Raw genomic sequence first — 17315 nt, forward strand, 5'->3', positions numbered from 1 at the left:
AATGGTATGCATGTCCACTTAAAAGCAGGCAAAGGAGGCCCAGAGAGGGTGAGTCACTTTCCTGAGGTCATGCAGCAGGGAAGGGGAGATCCTAGGGTTTCCACTCAAGCCTGATGAACCCCCAGAACGTTATCCACCCACCTCATCACTGTAGCCCCAGCTTCCGGCGAAGTTCTGATGCTTTACTGTTGGCCAAGATCTTCCTCCAACAAGCTCACGAGACAGACAGAGCAAACCGTGTGAGCTCTGGTCATCCACAGCTTCTGTTCGGGGCCGCTCACTCAAGGCCACGGTTTGGTCCAGCTGGGACTCAAAGCGGTGCCTTCCACTCCTAGTCCAAGCCACTTCAAGAGCAGACAGTCAGGCATCGGCGGGGGAAAGAGGCAGGGACTTACAGTCAGAACACACTCCCGGCTCTGCTGGGTGACCTTGAGCAAGCAGCTTGCCCTCTCTGAGCCTCAGAGCTCTCATCTGAGGGCTGGTAAGGAAATGATACTCCCTGCCAGGCAGGGCTGTTGGAGGCAACTCATCTGGTCACTTAATAGCACTGCCTGCATGCAGGCTCAGGGCCCGGGCAGAGGTCCCCAGACTTTCTCAACTCAAGGTACCTTCAGTGTCTCAGGGATCTTCTCAGCCATTTCTCAGGCCAAAATACCTCACAATTCTATTAATCAAGTAGTTTGACCCAAACACCTTAGAAAATAACTGTGTCTGGATGATTTAGTGGCTGTTTGAGAAAGCAACGCATGTAATTGGAAAGAAAAGGTGGTATTTTCACCTCGTCCTTCGATAACTACAGTTACTGTTCCCGGGAACTGTACATCTGTGGGGCTCCACGGAAGTCCTCAGGCATCGGCACCTGGCTGGACGCTGCCTCCTGCAGTCCCTGTGCCTCCTGGATTTGCCACCGTTCTTGCCTTTTAGCACCGCAGCCACGGAACACCCAGATTTGCAAAGACACAGCCTCAGTAAAGGGAATGTTGAAAATGGGACCTTCCTGGAGCTAATAATTCCCACAGGTCTGAGACATGCCACTGTGTCGCCTCAAAGTTTTCAAAACACAGCAGCGCTGTGAGTTTGTGGTGGCACCTCAGGGTTCCTTGGCACACAGTTTGGGAACTGTGGTGGTAGGCCCTGCAAATACAGCAATGTACAAACAGACATGATCAGGCTCTCATGGAGCCTGTGGTCCATTGGAGATGATAGGAGGAAAAACCAATCAATGAATAAAATAACAATGGATAAGTGTCACCTCCTCCAGGAAGGCCTCCCTGACTGCCTATACTAGGCCACATTTCTCTCCTCTAAATCCCCATGGCACCTATAGTTACTGCTGTCACAGAAACTGCTGTAGCTTACTGAAATGATCTGTTTACATGTTTAGAGAAGCAAACACATAACTCACTTGCCAGGATTGTATGCAATTAATTCTCGCATCCCTCGGGTCCAGTATGTGTTGCTATTACTGTTGTTATTGGTAGCAAAACTCACATGGCCTTTATTACACCTTGTGGCTTCCTGGCACCTTCCCGTCCTTGCTGGTGGCACGGTAAGCGACTCCTCAGGCTCCCATCCAGAACACACAGACCACACTCCCAGAGTACTGAGGAGAGGACGAGTTCAGTGAGGGCTCTATGGATGGCTCTCCAGGGAAGCACGTGGCGACTCCCCAGGAGGCCCTGGCAGAGCCCATGCGGCCAGATGGTGGCCTGAGTCGAAGCTCCCATTGCTGAGCGGTCCCCAGGGCCCTCACCTCAGCCAGCGTGCTGCCTCTAGTTGGGCGCCTCTCCTCATTTAGAAACCCCCGTCTCTGAGAAAGCAGTAGCTCAGGGAACCCCTAGTAACTCAGGGCCTTTGAGCGTGAGAAGGGCCCTTCCTTACGGCAGAATCGTTACAAGCCCGGGATTGGAAATCCAGCAGGTCCGGGTGTGCAGCCGGCTCTGCCACTCACCAGCTGTGTGGCTTCGCATGAGCTGGTTCCTCATCAAAAAGTCTAAGAAAATGATCATGCCAACCATAGATATAGAAGCTCGTAACAGTGTGTCTGGCATATAACAAGTGCTCAATTAACACTGTTTATTGGGATACATTACAAAACAACTGTAGCAATAACTAGTGAACCTGCCCTGATAGCTCCGCTGGTTAGAGCATCGTCCCACTACTCCAGGGTTGCGGGTTCAATCCCTGGTCAGGGCACATACAAGAAGCAACCAATGAATGCATGGGTGAGTGAAGAGCAAAGTGATGTTTCTCTCTCTCTCTCTCTAAAATAAACAATAAAAAAAGTAACTAGCAAACCTGATTTTGAGCATTTTGCTCAAATGTGCTCCAAAAATACACGGTTGTTTTTTTTTTCTTATGGTTAAAGACGGGGAGAATGAAACAACAGAAGCGAGGGGAGGGTTGTGGTCACATCTGCAGACCACCAGACTAGCTCCCTGCACTCCTGGCGGAGAATGGGCAGGAGTCACGTGGCTGTGCAGCCAGAACTGTTTAAACCTCAGGCCAGCGTTTCTTGCCAGTGTTGATGTTGCTCCCCAGGAGACATTCGTGAATGCCACTCTCCAGAGACATTCTTGGCTGTCACAGGAGTGGGCAAGGGGTGCTCCTGGTGTCCAGTGGGCCTCTGCTCAATATCCTACAAGGCGCAGGACAGCCCCAGCACGGAGAATTCCCCAGCCCAGCATGTCAGTAAGGTCCAGGTTGAGAAAGCCTGCCTTAGATGATTCCTTTTCAAGGTGTGGGACATCCTCAGAGTGGGAATGGCATTGTCAGCCGTGTCCCAGCTGAGCACAGGGCCTTGGTCCCGTCCATTTACCTCACAGGCGAGAAAATGCAGCCCAGAGGCATGGAGAGCTTCGCCCGAGGTCACACAGCAGAGGCAGGCCTCCAGCGTCAAACCCTAGTCGCTTTTCACGTCACTCTGCTGCCCTCTTCTGGGAGCCGAAGACAAACACAGCCGCCTCCAAAGGAAGCTGGTTTCCGCCAGGGGAGAAACCCACATGGGATTCTCCTCCCGCGTTTGCTGATGGCTGGATCAAAATCGAACCGACACCCTTTACGGAGAATCCTGGACTTGAATCACAGCGCAGCTGCTTCCTTCTGGCGGGGGTCGGGGGGCGGCCTTTCACAGGCAGCCTTGCCCCGAGCCTCGGTTTTCTCATCTGTAAAATGGCCATAGGGTGTGTGGTGGTGGATGGTGGGCTCGGACCACCTGAAGCCTCTCTCTCCCACTAACTCATTCAGGCCGCCCATCAGTCCTGTGCTTTACTTGTCCGGATGCCCGTGGGGGTGGTGATCATGCTATCTGTGCCGTGGGGTGTTAGGGTAATCACACGAGACCGTAGATGTAAAACTCCAAGGGGTGCCTGACGCACAGGGCGCCCTCAGTAAATGCTGGCCAGTCCGGTCACTAGTGTTGTTACCTTTAAGGATTTGGGAGGGACTGGAAATAATATATATAAATCATCGGGTACGAAACGAATGTTGGAATATTTCGGAAATTAATTAAATGATTAATTTTTTGCAGTTCTAAGCCCCAAGCCCGTCAGCCCTACAGCTGTGGCTGAACTTTAGACTCACCTGGGGGACTTTAAAAGAATGTTCTGGGGGGACAAACGAAAATGCCTGGAAATGGAGACACGGCACCGAGTCACCCCGGGGGGACTGTCGCGCAGCCAGGGGAGAACGGCTGCAGGCACCTCCCCCCCACTTCCTGAACCTGCTGGCAACACCTTGCTTTGCCTCCGGATCTAGGAGTTTACTCTTCGTCCTCTTCTCTCTCCCCGGTGCCAGGGCGATTCTTGGCACGGATTGGCGCCCAGAAAGTACTTGTGGAATGCTTGGATGTTAGGTTGCATGAAGGCAGGGGCCACGTCTGTCTAACTTGTTCATCATTGTATGCCCGGGCCGAGAGCAGCGCCTGGCACATGAAAGGTGCTCAATAAGTATTTGTTGCACTCGCTTCTCTGTTCAGTTATGAAAGGAAATTCCGGGAAAGGTTGTGGGGAAACTCTTCTGAGTAACCGTTGCCACCTGCTGGCCACTTTGCTACATTGCAGGTAATACACAGCCATAAGGATCCCTTCCTTCTCCACCCACCCAGGAAGGTGGGAAGCAGCAGCCAATCAGATCAGCATCTCATCCCACCCCTTCCCACCCTACCTTCACGGGGGGCCCCCCACCCCCAACCAGCCTGAGTCCTCACTCTCCCCCAGCAGAGCCCTGGATTTCCCAGTTTCCTCTGGAAACCTCCCCTGACCTTCCCACCCGTGACCCGGTCGGCTGAGGTTTTCCTGTGCTGCCCCATCACAGCCGATCCTGGACTGAGTCACCATCACCAGACATCGCTTCTCCCTCCCGCTAGACTGGGCTCTGGGCAGACGGAAACCACACTTCCCCAGCTCATCACACTGGACCCGTCTCCCGGCACAAACCCGGCCCAGAGGGGCAGAGCAGTGTCTGCGGGACCAAAAATAAGCTGATCCATGAGCGAGCTCTAGACCCGGATTCATAAACCACGAAGTGCGGGGTGCCGGGCTGCCTTCCCCGGGGAGCGTTACTTACACCACGGTAGTACCGAAGCGGCTTGCTAGAGAACGTGCCCAGGTCAAATTCTTGGTGTTTTGTTAAGAAAAATGAAAACGGACCTTTGAAATCTGTGATTACCGAAATATTATTTAGGGCGAGGCTAAGTTGTGTAGCACTATTTCAGTGGAAAAGCAGGTCAACAGGATAAAACATATTAAGTAAACAGTAGTGCGCTTGGTGTGAAAAGACGACAGAAGTCGTCAAGGCCGCACAGGTGACCGGTGACCACTGGGCACTCATTCTGTGCGGCTCCCTCACGTGCCTGGGCTCGTTCAACCCTCATGACAGCCCTACAAGAGAACCTGTTCTACTGATGAGGAAGCTGAGGCTCAGAGAAGTCAATATTTTGCCCACAGACGTTATTTATGGTGTTCCTACTGTATATGTTGAGGTTAGTTATGATGCTCCTACTATATACCAAGCCCTGAGCTCCAGGCAAACCTTAGCAGGCTCATTTCCAGTAAGGGAAACTAATAATAAATGATTAAATATAATACAGTGTATGCAGAGCTGGGGTGGAGAAAGAATTGGAAAGACTACCAACTGATTAGGGACAGTGACTGAATCAGGGAAGGCTTCCTGGAGGTGGAGAAGTGTAAACTGAGTGTTGAAAGATGAGACTTATCCAGCCTGGGAGGGCAGGTAAGGGGAGAAGCAGAAGGAATATTTCATCATTTAGCATCACCATCCCTCATTTATAGAGTATTCAGGACATGCCGAGAACATTTTACACCATTCTCTTATTTCATCTTCTAATAATAGTAGTACCTGTGAGATAGGTACTACTATTATTCCCATTTTACTGATGAGGAAACTGAGGCTCAGAGAGTCTGTGGCCCTTGCTGGAGGTCACACGGCTAACTAGTGAGTAGCAAATACGAGATTTTAACCCATATTCCACAGCCCAGTGCACCCTCCCCTGCCCACGTGTAACCCACACCTGGAGGTGGGAGAGAGAGAGGTGCATTTGGAGACAGGGAAAGTTCCGCATGAGGCGGGGATGTAGGCAGAGAAGGTTGCCACGTGGCCACAGCCAGATCCCACAGGCTCTGAGTGGGAATCCCCAAAGGCTCGCCTCCCCTCATCAGGGCTCCTCTTGTCTTGCATTTCAGCGGAAGAGTCCCTGGCATGTGACAACCCAGGGCTGCCAGAAAACGGGTACCAAATCCTGTACAAGCGGCTGTACCTGCCAGGAGAGTCCCTCACCTTCATGTGCTACGAGGGCTTCGAGCTCATGGGCGAAGTGACCATTCGGTGCATCCTGGGGCAGCCGTCCCACTGGAATGGGCCCCTGCCTGTGTGTAAAGGTAACGGAACCCCCTCGAAACATGGGGACCGGGGCACCTGGAGGCGTCAGGACTGGCCTTCGAGGATTCTGAGTCTGTTCCAGAAAGCCTAGCTACTGCGTTTTATTAGCTCTAAGATACCGCCATTATTCTCTGCACCGCTGAGCGAGAAAAAATTACTGACCGTTAAGCTATAATACAATCCCTTCCTCTTGCTTAGCATTTTTATTTTGACTTACTCAAAGAGCTCTTTCAAGCCCAGGTTTCTATCATAAAAGAGAGCCATTCTGCTTTTGACTCGCTTTGACGACGTGGCTGGGGTGTCTCCTGCCTCCTGCTCCCCCTTTTCACAGCCACTCGGTTCCCGGGGACCACAGGGCTGAGAGGGACAAAGCACTTGGGTGAATTGAGAACGTAGCAGGAATGAACTCAAATGCTTTTTAGTGCCGTGTGATCTGGGGAATTATTTAATATGAAAACTAATTTATGTTTGATTTAATTAAAGCCGACGTGTCTGGAAAGGTATTAATGTGTCTGGCATAGCCGAACAGGGTCTGAAGTGGCCTCAGTGTTGTGGACCTGTGTCCCCGAGAACTGGGTGTGGCCCCTGCAGAGGCTCCTGTGGGCTCACAGCCCCCACGGGGCTGTCTCCCTGCCTGCAGAGCCCTCTCCGGCTCGAACCTCCATACTCTTTGGGTTGAGGTCAAACGCCTTTATTTGAGATGGTGGGAGGGGTTTTGAGACCCACAACAGTTAGTTAATTAGCTAGTTTTTTGACTGGTTTTGTTTTCATTACACGGTAACAATGAACATCGGAGGCACCAATTAGGAAGTCTTGGTATAGGTAGGGCAGGAGTGCACCTGGGTCACTGGAGGGACCTCCCTCCACCCTCCCCCATAATGCAATCTTTTTATCTAAGCCTTCGCCCTGAGGTGTTGCATCCTTGAAACCCATCCGTGCGGGCATATTTTTGTGCTCAGCTACCACGATGACTTTGGTGCCAAAGCAGGAGGGACCAGCCCCCATCATTTGGAACTTCCGGAGGGCTTTTATAGTGAAATGAGTGAATTCCAGAGAGCTCTAGTCTGCGGCAATGGATGAACGAAAACAGTTTTACAGGGAATATAAATCTTAGTCAAATAAGCATGCAATAAAAGTGAAATCAGAAAGGTTTACATAAATGTGTCTGAAAGCAGGAAGAAGGCTCTGCCTCCGGCTGATTTGGGATTTGGGACTTTGTCTTGACCCTCACCATCCATCAGCCTTGTTCTGCCTGAAAACCCTGGAAAGACGGGTGCCCTGGAGTCAAAAGCAGGTGCTAGAGAAAGTCAAGAAGCTCAGGGTTAAGTCCTGCCTCTAGCGCTAAGAAACTGTGTGACGTCAGAGAAGTCCCTTTACCTTTCTGACCCTCTGTTTGCTGATCTGTAACATGGGGCTGATACTAGTATCTACCTAACAAGATTGTTGTGAGGGTTCAACGAGCAAATATATATAAAGCTTTTGGCACGATGCCTGGCGTGTGGCGAGGGCTCAGGAATCATTCATCATGACTCTCGTTGCCCTTGTCTCCTTCACATCCATCTCGTCCTCTCTCAGGACCTTGGGAAGAAAAGCTCCCAGGAATTGTCACTAATTTCGGGAGCCCACAATAAAGAAAACGTGACCCTAACTTCAGCCAAGCGTGGTATGGCGCTTCTGCCCCTGTTCTTTTCGGCTTCATTGCCTTCACTTGACATTGACCAGTGCTTTGTTTGTCTCTTTCAGTTAATCAAGACAGCTTTGAACATGCTTTAGAAGGTGAGTTCCATCATGAAAAATCCAATAAGTCGGGCCAATAGCGACACACAAGGGCAGGCCCTCCACTATCCCAGTCCATGTGCTTAAAAAAAGAATAAACAAAAAAAAATCTTCCTCCACCCTGCTGAAGATAATTTCAAAACAAATGACACTGTAAAGAAAAAAATGACTGAATTTACAACATTCAGTCCTAACTAGGACCTGAAAGGCATCTGACGCCAGTGCTGTCCGTGAGAGAAGGAAATCTGAGAGTCCCTCTCCGTGACGGAGGCATCACTGTGCCATGAAACTTCTCGACCACGTGGTCCTCTCTGGGGAAACCAAACCCAGGGATGCCTCACCTTCCATGCCGAGCATCCTCTCGGCTCTGGAAGGGGAAAGTCGGCCCTGGGAGATGGTCTATTTTTCACTTGGTCTTTTTCTCCCCCAACATCTCGGTCCCTGTACCCTCTCCTCTGTTCTCCTTTCATCAGGAATTTTCCAGTAGGATTTGTTCATGTGCGACAGATGCTGAAAGCTCGCCAGGGTTTGTTTTGGTTCTCATGTTATGGTTCCTTCCCCTTCCAACTGCTCTCACAACTAAAACATTCTGTATTTTTTTAAAGATGTTGTTTATTTATTTTTAGAGAGAAGGGAAGGGAGGGAGAAAGAGAGGGGGAGAAACATCAGTGTGTGGTTGGCTCTTGTGCGCCCCCAACTGGGGACCTGGCCTGCAACCCAGGCATGTGCTCTGACTGGGAATTGAACCGGTGACCTTTTGGTTCACAGGCTGGCACTCAGTCCACTGAGCCACACCAGCCGGGACTGTATTTTCTATAACCTCCCTTTGGTTATAGAAACCACTCACCAGGCTATGGCACCAGAAAAACATAAAAATATATTGTTTTGTTTTGCTTAAAGTTGTAACCAATTAAGCAGCTTTCGTTATTATTTTTGGAGCCATTTAACTTTCTGGCAATAAGTAGTTCACTCAGAATCTGGGGCCGTGGCAATGACATGGCTTTAGTCACTGTTCCTTACAGCAGATGACATTTTAATCTGAGCAGACAGAGCCGGGGATGTGTTATTAGTCACTCCACTGGACATTTCACGACATTTGTGTGTTCAGGGCATCCCGTTTCTGCCTCTTGCCAGCCAATGAGCCCTGAGGATGTCCCAAAGGTTTGGGGTTGCTTGGAGACGGTAGCGCCCTTGTGATGTGTGGTGCTCACGCGTGTATTGTGGGCGTTAGGGTCACCTTTGCGGACTCTGTAAGTGGTGGTTAATGAAGTATTGATTGGCAAGCGGCTGAGCTCTGCAGACATGGCAGGGAGAATGGCAAAGGGAACCCTGGAGGCTCAAAGAGATGAGGGGTCCCCCTCAAGGCATGCTGGGAAAACACCCCCGGCCCCCATGACAGCTGTCGTGGTTCCTCTGATTTCCGTTAACATTGGAAGGGCGCAGGGGGCTCCAGGTGAGGCCAAAAGAATGTGCAGCCGTGGTCTCTGAGAGTCAAAATTGGGTCTTCACAGTTGGGGTACCATTGGGAGGTGCAGTACTGAGACCTGCCCCAGTTGCCCAGCGCCCCCTCCTGGAGGGGTTGATGGGGCAGCTCTGGGAGGGACCCACCCCCCGTCTGGGTACAACGAGCTCCCTTCTGTCCACTCCATGGAATGTGAAGCCAGTCTGCCTTCCCCGTTAGCACATTTGGGATTTCTTGGAGTCTTCCCTTGTGTTGGAGTTTAACCAGATTTCACCTGTACTCCCTCCTCACCCCCCACCAAAGTGGGCCCAAACAGCGTAATTCTCAGGAGTCCCAATGCCCGCCCCACTCAGGGATGGGTCTGGACTCAGTTGCAGCGAACCAGCACCGGCTCCGCTAGTCTCCGCCCCCTTCCCCCTCGGAGATGGTTCTCCAATGGCAAAGGCTCAGGGACGTCAGTTCTTTGGGTGGGGCAGGACTGGGAGGGTGGGTGCCCACCTGGGAGCCAGGGACCCAGGTGGGCTGAGCGAACGGGACGTGAAGGCCTCACCGGCTTGTGTGTTTAGTAGCAGAAGCGGCAGCCGAGACGTCGCTGGAGGGGGGCAACATGGCGCTGGCCATCTTCATCCCCGTCCTCATCATCTCCCTGCTGCTGGGAGGAGCCTACATATACATCACCAGGTAGGGGTCTGGGGTGGGAGGGGGCTGCCGTCCACTCAACCAGCAATGTACCAGGGGCTGGGCATTGCCCCTCTCTGAACCTCAGCATCTCCACCGGTCGCTGGAGGGCGGGGACAGGTGTGTGACTGAAGAGATGATGTAATTCAACACAGAGGTACCTGTTCCTATTGGAGACCTGCCCATCCCCCACCACAAGGGGTCTGAGCGTGCAGCTGCCAGTAAGACAGACTCTATCCCTGACCTCAAGGAGCTGTGGCTCGGTAGGAGAGAGACACATTTCCCGTCACCAGTCCTACCATTCATTCACTCATTCGCTCATTCACTCATTCACCCATTCATTCACCTGGTCAACAACACTGTGTGCTGACAATCGCATGTGTACCAGACATTGTCCCAGCTGTTTGGGGATCATAGAACTTGACTTTAGTGAAGAAAGAAGATTTTTAACCCAGCTGGGACAGCCACTAATTCATTCAAAGTCACAATCATTAAGCACCTACTACGTGCCGGGCAGTTTTCTGGACTCAAGGGACATCGTTGTGGGAGAAAACAAAACTGAAAGAAATCTTGGCCCCCGTGGGGCCCAGGCGCTGATGGGGGAAATAGACACTAGTCCATCAGAAACACAAGCAGTCCATTAGAAATGCAGGGAGGAAAAGAAAGCCAGGAAGGGAGAAAAAGGGAACTCGGATAGGGGCCATGGCTCCACCTTAAATGGAGCAGGTAGAGGAGGCCCCACGGAGAAATGACATTTGAGTAAGGACTTGAAAACAATGCAAAGATAAGCTATGTGACTGTCTGCAATAAGAGGGTCCCAGGCAGAGAACCAGCACGTGCAAAGGCCCTGGGGCAGGTGTTTGCCGCATATAAATCATCCCTGCCTGCATGCAGCTCCCAGTCCAGCATAGGGAGAGCGGATATGCACAAATTACAATACCCTGGGGCAAACGCAGTGAAGGGAAGAGTGTGGTGACCGAGGGGCCACCTTTAAATAGGTGCTCAGGGAGGGCTGCTCTGAGGCAACCCAGTGTTAGCAGATCCTCCAAACGCCCATTAGTGTTGTTACTCTTTGCATTAAACAAACAGGGACTTGAATCCCTTTTCAGGCGGAAACAAATTAAGCCCCGCCCCCTCTGCAGTCAGGGGCGCTACTGAGGCTTCAGTTATCACTGACTGGGTTGGAAGTGGAGAGCAATTATGACTTTAGCTTTTACTGCACTGGGATTCTCACCTGCAAGGAGCTGTTTCCACACATCCTCCTTGTCATTCGTGGAGGTGCCGTGCTCAAAGGTGGCACTAACTATCACCCTCAAGCAGCGACTTTTCAACTGGTGAGCTGCAAGAATTTTTAACACATGCAGTACCTGACTGTTTAGTCAGGGGCACTGGCCTCTTTCCCCTTGGAATGTCAAATGTTAAAATGACAACAGCCAACACAATAGCCCTTCAGCGTGAATGCCCTGTCTTCACCCATAAATATACAGGACATTTAACAGAGTAGCATCCTGTTGGTCCCGTCACATCATAAGGTTGCGTCTGATTGGTTAATTCTTGGTACCAGAAACCCTTACACACAAGTAGGGGCACCTGATTTTTTTAGAAGTCACTTTGGAGAAAAAAGGGTAGGTAATGATCATTTTTTAAAAAATCAATCAACATTAGACCTACTTTTTTCTCAGATTGGCAAAACAAAATATGGTTCTCGGTGTGCTGCAGAAGGTTGGCAGTTAGTTTGTGTGTGCCCTGAGATGGAGCAGGGTGACACTGGCGGCCCCAGGGTGCTACAAGGCATCTCCAAGTCCGGGAGAAGTGAGCTCTCTCTCCTTTCCTCCACTCCAGATGCCGCTACTACTCCAGTCTCCGCCTGCCTCTGATGTACTCCCACCCTTACAGCCAGATCACCGTGGAAACCGAGTTTGACAACCCCATCTATGAGACAGGGGTGAGTCGGTCTCTCCTCCCTCCCAGGTGCCTCTCTCTTTGGCTACTACTATAAATTCCCTGACACCAGAACAGAAGGTTTCATTGCCTTTTGCTCACGAAACCACTGGCAGAGAGGCGTGGCCAGTGGTCCTGTCTCATCCCCACGATGACCCTCATTGCACTAACTGCTGGGAGAGGCCCACGCACTTTGCAAACCGATGACAAGCCTGTAACGCTGTTCCCTCTGGGCAGAAGGGTCACAGGAAGAAGGGGCTGCACCAGATGCCCTTGGAGAGATGGCTGAGATGGGTCAGAGCCTGCTGGTGGTGGCCTGCTGGCAACAGGCAATGTTCCCACACATCTTACTGAGCGCCATGCCTTAATGAATGGCAGCGCGCACCTTCCCTGCACCTTTGAGTGGCAGGCCCAGTGCAGGGTACTAGGGACACGGCCATGAACCAAATACATACAATCCAGCCTTGAATGAACTTGGAGTCTTGCAAAGGTGACAGATGTCAATAATAGCAACAATAATAAAATGGGTCATGGGCTGGGCATCGTAAATGCATGATCTCCCTGAATCCTTGCAACTCCCTGTGGTAGACGCTGCAGTCATTTGCTTGACTCCTGAGGACAGCGAGGTTCAGGGACAGGAAAAGGTGGCCTGGCCGAGGTGGCACACCACCAGAAGGCGCGCCTGGAGCCAGGATGCAAACTCCACCTGGTGCCTTGAGCACTTTCCAAGAGCACTTTTCAAGCCCCCCTTGTGACCCATTTCCTTCTAACCCATTGGCCAAAGCAAGTCAGGGGCAGCGTGGAAGCCACTGCAAATGACAAGGCCAGTGTGGGGGGCGTGGGGAGGGATGAGGCACTAGCACCATCCGTGTGTCACTCTGCCACGCCAGGCTTTGCTCGATCTGCGCTTCTCCCTCTTGCAGGAAACCAGAGAGTATGAAGTTTCCATCTAAGAGAGCGACACTTGAGAAGGGCACTTTGAACGGACACAAACTCAACCAGAACCTCCTCGAGAAATCCATCCAGAGACCCGATGGCATTTGGTTGACAAACCCCGGAGTGTCGGCTGTCTTTTCTTTAGACTCTTTCTTGAAGACTTCCTGTTTTCTTCTTCACTGTATTTATTATATTTAAAGTTGAGATAGGTGTGGTTGGATGCACCGCGGCCGCGGCCGGCTGCGTGTCACACAGCCTCAGGCGATGCTGAAGGCGGGTGGAAGACCTGCAAAACGGCCACCAGGGCAGCAGAGGGGAAAAAAGAGAAAAAGCAAAAAAGCAGGTTGAGTTTCTCCCATCAGCCGTGCCATTCCGTGGCTGCCTCAGATTGCATGCGTCTTTGAGATCCATGCCCATGGTGTTTTCAGTACAAATCGATGCCCCCCGGATTAGGTTGGAAAGAGCATCTTTTTTGTTGGATTAACGGGGGTTGGAATGTCCCACAGATACTTAACCAGGTCTGCTCCGGAACAAATCCTGCGTTCGCCCTTCCAGTTTCCCCGCCCCTAAAAGGTCTTGCCCCACCCCCTCTCGCCCAGGGTCCTCCTGAAAGGCAGCAAAGGTGTTATACACACCTTCCCTTTTACCACCCCGGCCTCACTGGATGCTGGCAAAAGAAGAAAATGTTTTCCTTCTAGAAGAGTGATATATGACAAGGAAAGTTTTTCAGAGCAGATAAGAGATTGTACAGTTTGGGGTGAAGGGGAGCACCAGCTGAGGGAACCCAGTTAATAAAACGTTTTCCTTTGACGTTCCTGCAACGACAATGGAGCAGGTCACTCACTCCGCAAGTGCCAGAACCGATCCCCTTGGTCGGCAAGGCCGCCCTGCCATACTAGACCCGCAGCCCTGGGAGGCAGCAGCAGCTTCGTCCACAGAGTTAGAATGGTCGGTGCTGGAGGGGAGGGTCCTGTCCTGAAATCGGTGGCGGTGGGGGGTGGGAGGGGTGAGCTCTGTTTTTCTCCGGGGGAGCCAGAACGCTCGAGCCCTCGAAATAGGGGAGACCCGAGCGCACTGTTTCTCTGCAGGGTGTAACTTCGGACTGTATTTGCCATCAAGTCCTGCAGGGGGAGGGATCTATGAGAAAAAAACTATTTTTCTGCCCTCGGAAGCTCCGCCCAGACGTCGGACGGTGGCCTGAATGCAGAGAAACAGAAGCTGCGGAGGTTAAAACCACACAGGAACCAGCATCCTACGGTTCGAACGTCCATGAGGAGAGGAGGGATTTCAGGCAGAAAGGAATTCTTAGGACCTGGTTAACCACGTGCACATCCCTGTATTTTTCATCTGCGTCACGTCCTCCCAGCTCAGGGCTAGTGAGTGTGCAAGGATCACGGAAGAGTCTTTTCTAACTACAGGTATTTTTAAAAGGCAGGGGGTGAGGATGCATGGAAGGAAAAGTACGTGCAAGGCAGAGTCGCCTCCCTGGGACCGTCAGTCACCTCCCTACTGACAGCCGGTGGCTCAGAGCAGCACACTGGGTCGGTGATTGGGGAGCCCTCTTTGGCTCCCACCCACGTTCTCCGGAATTGTTTTCAACTGGCTGGCTTTCAAGCAAGACAAGACATTTCTGGTGGGTAGCTTGAATGGGGAACACCTGGATCGGCAGGGGGTAGTTGGCTTTGCACACACACCCTCCTCCTAACACGGAGCGGGGGCCTCGCAGAGTCTTGGAGCTCTGAGGCTGGCATAGTTTCCTTCTGCCAGAAAAGATGACGCTCCCTAAGGCACGCATGCGTGACGCACGGCAAGTGGTAACAAAAGGCCGAGTTTGCAGCTGCCCAGGGCCCACCCCGTTTTCTGAAAGAACCGGGAGCAGAAACGTTCCAGACCATTAGCGAGTAATAATCATGTTTGGAGAAAGACCAACGATGCAAATGACATCACTGTTATTTTTAAAAGGCAGGATCCCATCGTTGCTTTTACTTCCGCTTGATGATTCTAACCCTCACCCTGGGGCGCCTGGAAAGAACGCTATTAATGATCTTCGTTTTAGAACGTACTATGGCTCTGTGAAAACTCAACATTTGCCTTTCATGAAGACTGACAAAATGTAAAATCCTTATCCTAACCTTGTCCCCCAATACTGGCCAGGCCGTGGCCCAGGAATTCTTACTGGTCTTTGGACGGATAGAGAGGGTGTCGGTTTCTTTCCCCAGGATACCCATGTCTTAGTTCCGTGTTAGTAGTGCAGCACCTAGTGTAACCATATTTTAAAAGTTCGTTTTCACCTAAAGATGGATCGTGCGGGCTTGACGACGTACAGTATGATCGAAAAGAAGACAGGCCGGTGTCTATTTTTCTTTCTGAATGTGTATTTGTAACAGGTAAAGGTAAAGAAATCATCGTAATCGTGCCAAAAAAATGTACCAGGCATCTCACTGCAGTTCCTACATGTCTGTTTTTATAAGACCGATACTAAAACCCATTGGGATTAAATATTTTTGAACAGGATATAATCTCTTGAGAAACTCGAGAACGGACTGGACCTTCCTACAAGCCACTCTTTGTTTATCAAACAGCGGGGACATACGTTTACAGAGATTTCGAGCTCCGAAGAACGCATGTGATGGCGTGTGTTCCATGCTCACTTGCGGAAGCTGGACCTGTCAGCTGGCGCCCTGTACTTTAAACACACACGCACACTCCACCCTCTTCAGCTTGGAGCTCCTTCTTTTGCTATTTGTGGGGGGAGGGGTGTACAATTATTTAGCCAACATCACTCTTCGGGTCTCTCTTCAATGGCCGCCTTTACTTAGTTCCATAGACATGCTTTAAATATGACCTTTTGGAGTCCGCTCCTTGGAGAGCCTACGGAACCTCAGGCTGACAGCTTCAGGAACTGCCAAATGGCTGTGCAGGAAGCAGGGTGGTGACAGCTTCGGGACGCTTGTGTGAGCAGAAGTGACTTGGCAACCAGATGGGTACATTTAGACTGAGCATGAGCTTTGGGCAAAAAAAAAATGACCTTTTTAGGGGGTAAAGCCAAAGAGCATGACCTTCCTATGCCCTGAGAGGTCATGGTGGGTCATGGGGGGTCAGCACCCCCAAAGGCAGGCTTTCTCCTGGGATGTTTTCATTTTCACTTGATCCCCAAACAGAATAAAAAGCAAAACCAACTTTCTAAGCTAGAATAATGAAATTAAGTCATTTTCCACTTTGTATATATTGATGCTAATAAAACAGATGAAAAAGAGTCCATCTATGGGGTTTTTGTGACAAATTCCGCAGGATGGCACCCAGCGGGGGGTGGGGGGGGGCGGGCAGTGTTTCCAATTCCGGGGGGATACCTGCTGAAATGTTGAATGCCCAGACCATACTGCCACTTTGAGAATAGTTCTGAGAGCATTTGGGGAATATCTGAGACAAGACAAGTTCACGGCCATCATCGGACCTACCGTTCCCCTCCCTCCCTGTCTTAGCTCGGGCTGTGATAACTACACACCATAGACAGAGTGGCTTAACCAACGGACACTCACTTCTCACAGTTCTGGAGGCTGAGGAGTCCAAGGTCAAGGTGGTGAGCGATTTAGTTCCTGGTGAGCGCTCACCCTGGCTTGTCCTCACAGGGCAGAGAGGGACAAAAAGATCTCTCCTCTTCTTCCTCCTCTTCCTCCTCTCTCCTCCTCCTCCTTCCTCTTCCTCCTCTTTTTCCTCCTCCTCCTCCTCTTCCCCTTCTTCTTCTCCTCCTTCCCCGCCACTTCTTCCCCTCTCTCGCTTAGGACTCCACCCAAGATTTACCAGTCCTTTGTACTAAAAGGCAACATAAGATAGAAAAAGTAGTTTCTGGCCCTGGCTGGTGTAGCTCAGTGGATTGAGCACAGGCTGCAAACCAAAGTATTGCAGATTCGATTCCCAATCAGGGTGCATGCCTGGGTTGCAGGCCATGACCCCCAGCAACCGCACATGGATGCTTCTCTCTCTCTCTATCTCCCTCCCTTCCCTCTCTAAAAATAAATAAATAAAATCTTAAAAAAAAGAAAGAAAAAGTAGTTTCTATGTGAATTTCATGACTAAAGATTTTAAAGACCTCGTTTTCATTGCCTTACATTTCCAGTATGTTTTTGCACTAAACTAAGAAATTAGTTTTATCCTAAACTATGCTCTTATGACTACCGTTTGCAATGTAGCTGCCTGGCACGTAGCAGGCACTCGGAAGCATTGTTGAAGGGATGAACAGCAGGGAAGCCCTAGGTACTTGCACCGTCAGCGCCCTGAGGACGCTGGGTCTCTTTACACCACCAGATGGCGTCATCAGCACTGTTTGCTCAGAAGCCTTCCTAATCCTAAGGAAAGGGACACTTCACTTGCTCACAAGGGTTATTTTCACTGAGCAAAGTCACCGGATGAAGGGGGTTGTTTCTGATAAAGCAGAGTTCTATTTGGAGAATTCGAGGGTGCCCTTCCCTCCTGCCAGAAACAGAGAAACTGACATCACTGTCACCCCCTCCTCGCCCACGGAAGGGACCCAGGTGTAGCGCGTTCCCAGGGCACAGTGGGTTTGCCTTGGACCAGGGCTCATAGAGTGTCGCTCTCAACTGGAGTTGGACTCCAGTGCCATCAA

At 51.0% G+C, this 17315-nt stretch overlaps 1 protein-coding gene across 3 annotated transcripts in view; it reads left to right on the top strand.

Annotated features, from left to right (window-relative positions):
- The window catches only part of SEZ6L (seizure related 6 homolog like), a 165278-nt gene extending 149331 nt beyond the window's left edge, over positions 1–15947 (top strand). The window contains exons 13-17 of one of the 3 annotated variants that reach the window (XM_028528061.2): positions 5703–5897; positions 7642–7674; positions 9703–9817; positions 11657–11759; positions 12679–15947. In XM_028528061.2, coding sequence (XP_028383862.1) covers positions 5703–5897; positions 7642–7674; positions 9703–9817; positions 11657–11759; positions 12679–12708 — 476 coding nt within the window. In that variant the 3' untranslated portion in view covers positions 12709–15947. The remainder of the gene's footprint in view (positions 1–5702; positions 5898–7641; positions 7675–9702; positions 9818–11656; positions 11760–12678) is intronic. The other 2 variants (XM_036014924.1, XM_036014925.1) reach the window with 2 other exon arrangements.
- The last annotated feature ends 1368 nt before the right edge of the window (positions 15948–17315 follow it).

The sequence above is a fragment of the Phyllostomus discolor genome, chromosome 13, assembly GCF_004126475.2.
Source record: "Phyllostomus discolor isolate MPI-MPIP mPhyDis1 chromosome 13, mPhyDis1.pri.v3, whole genome shotgun sequence".
Lineage (NCBI taxonomy): Eukaryota > Metazoa > Chordata > Mammalia > Chiroptera > Phyllostomidae > Phyllostomus > Phyllostomus discolor.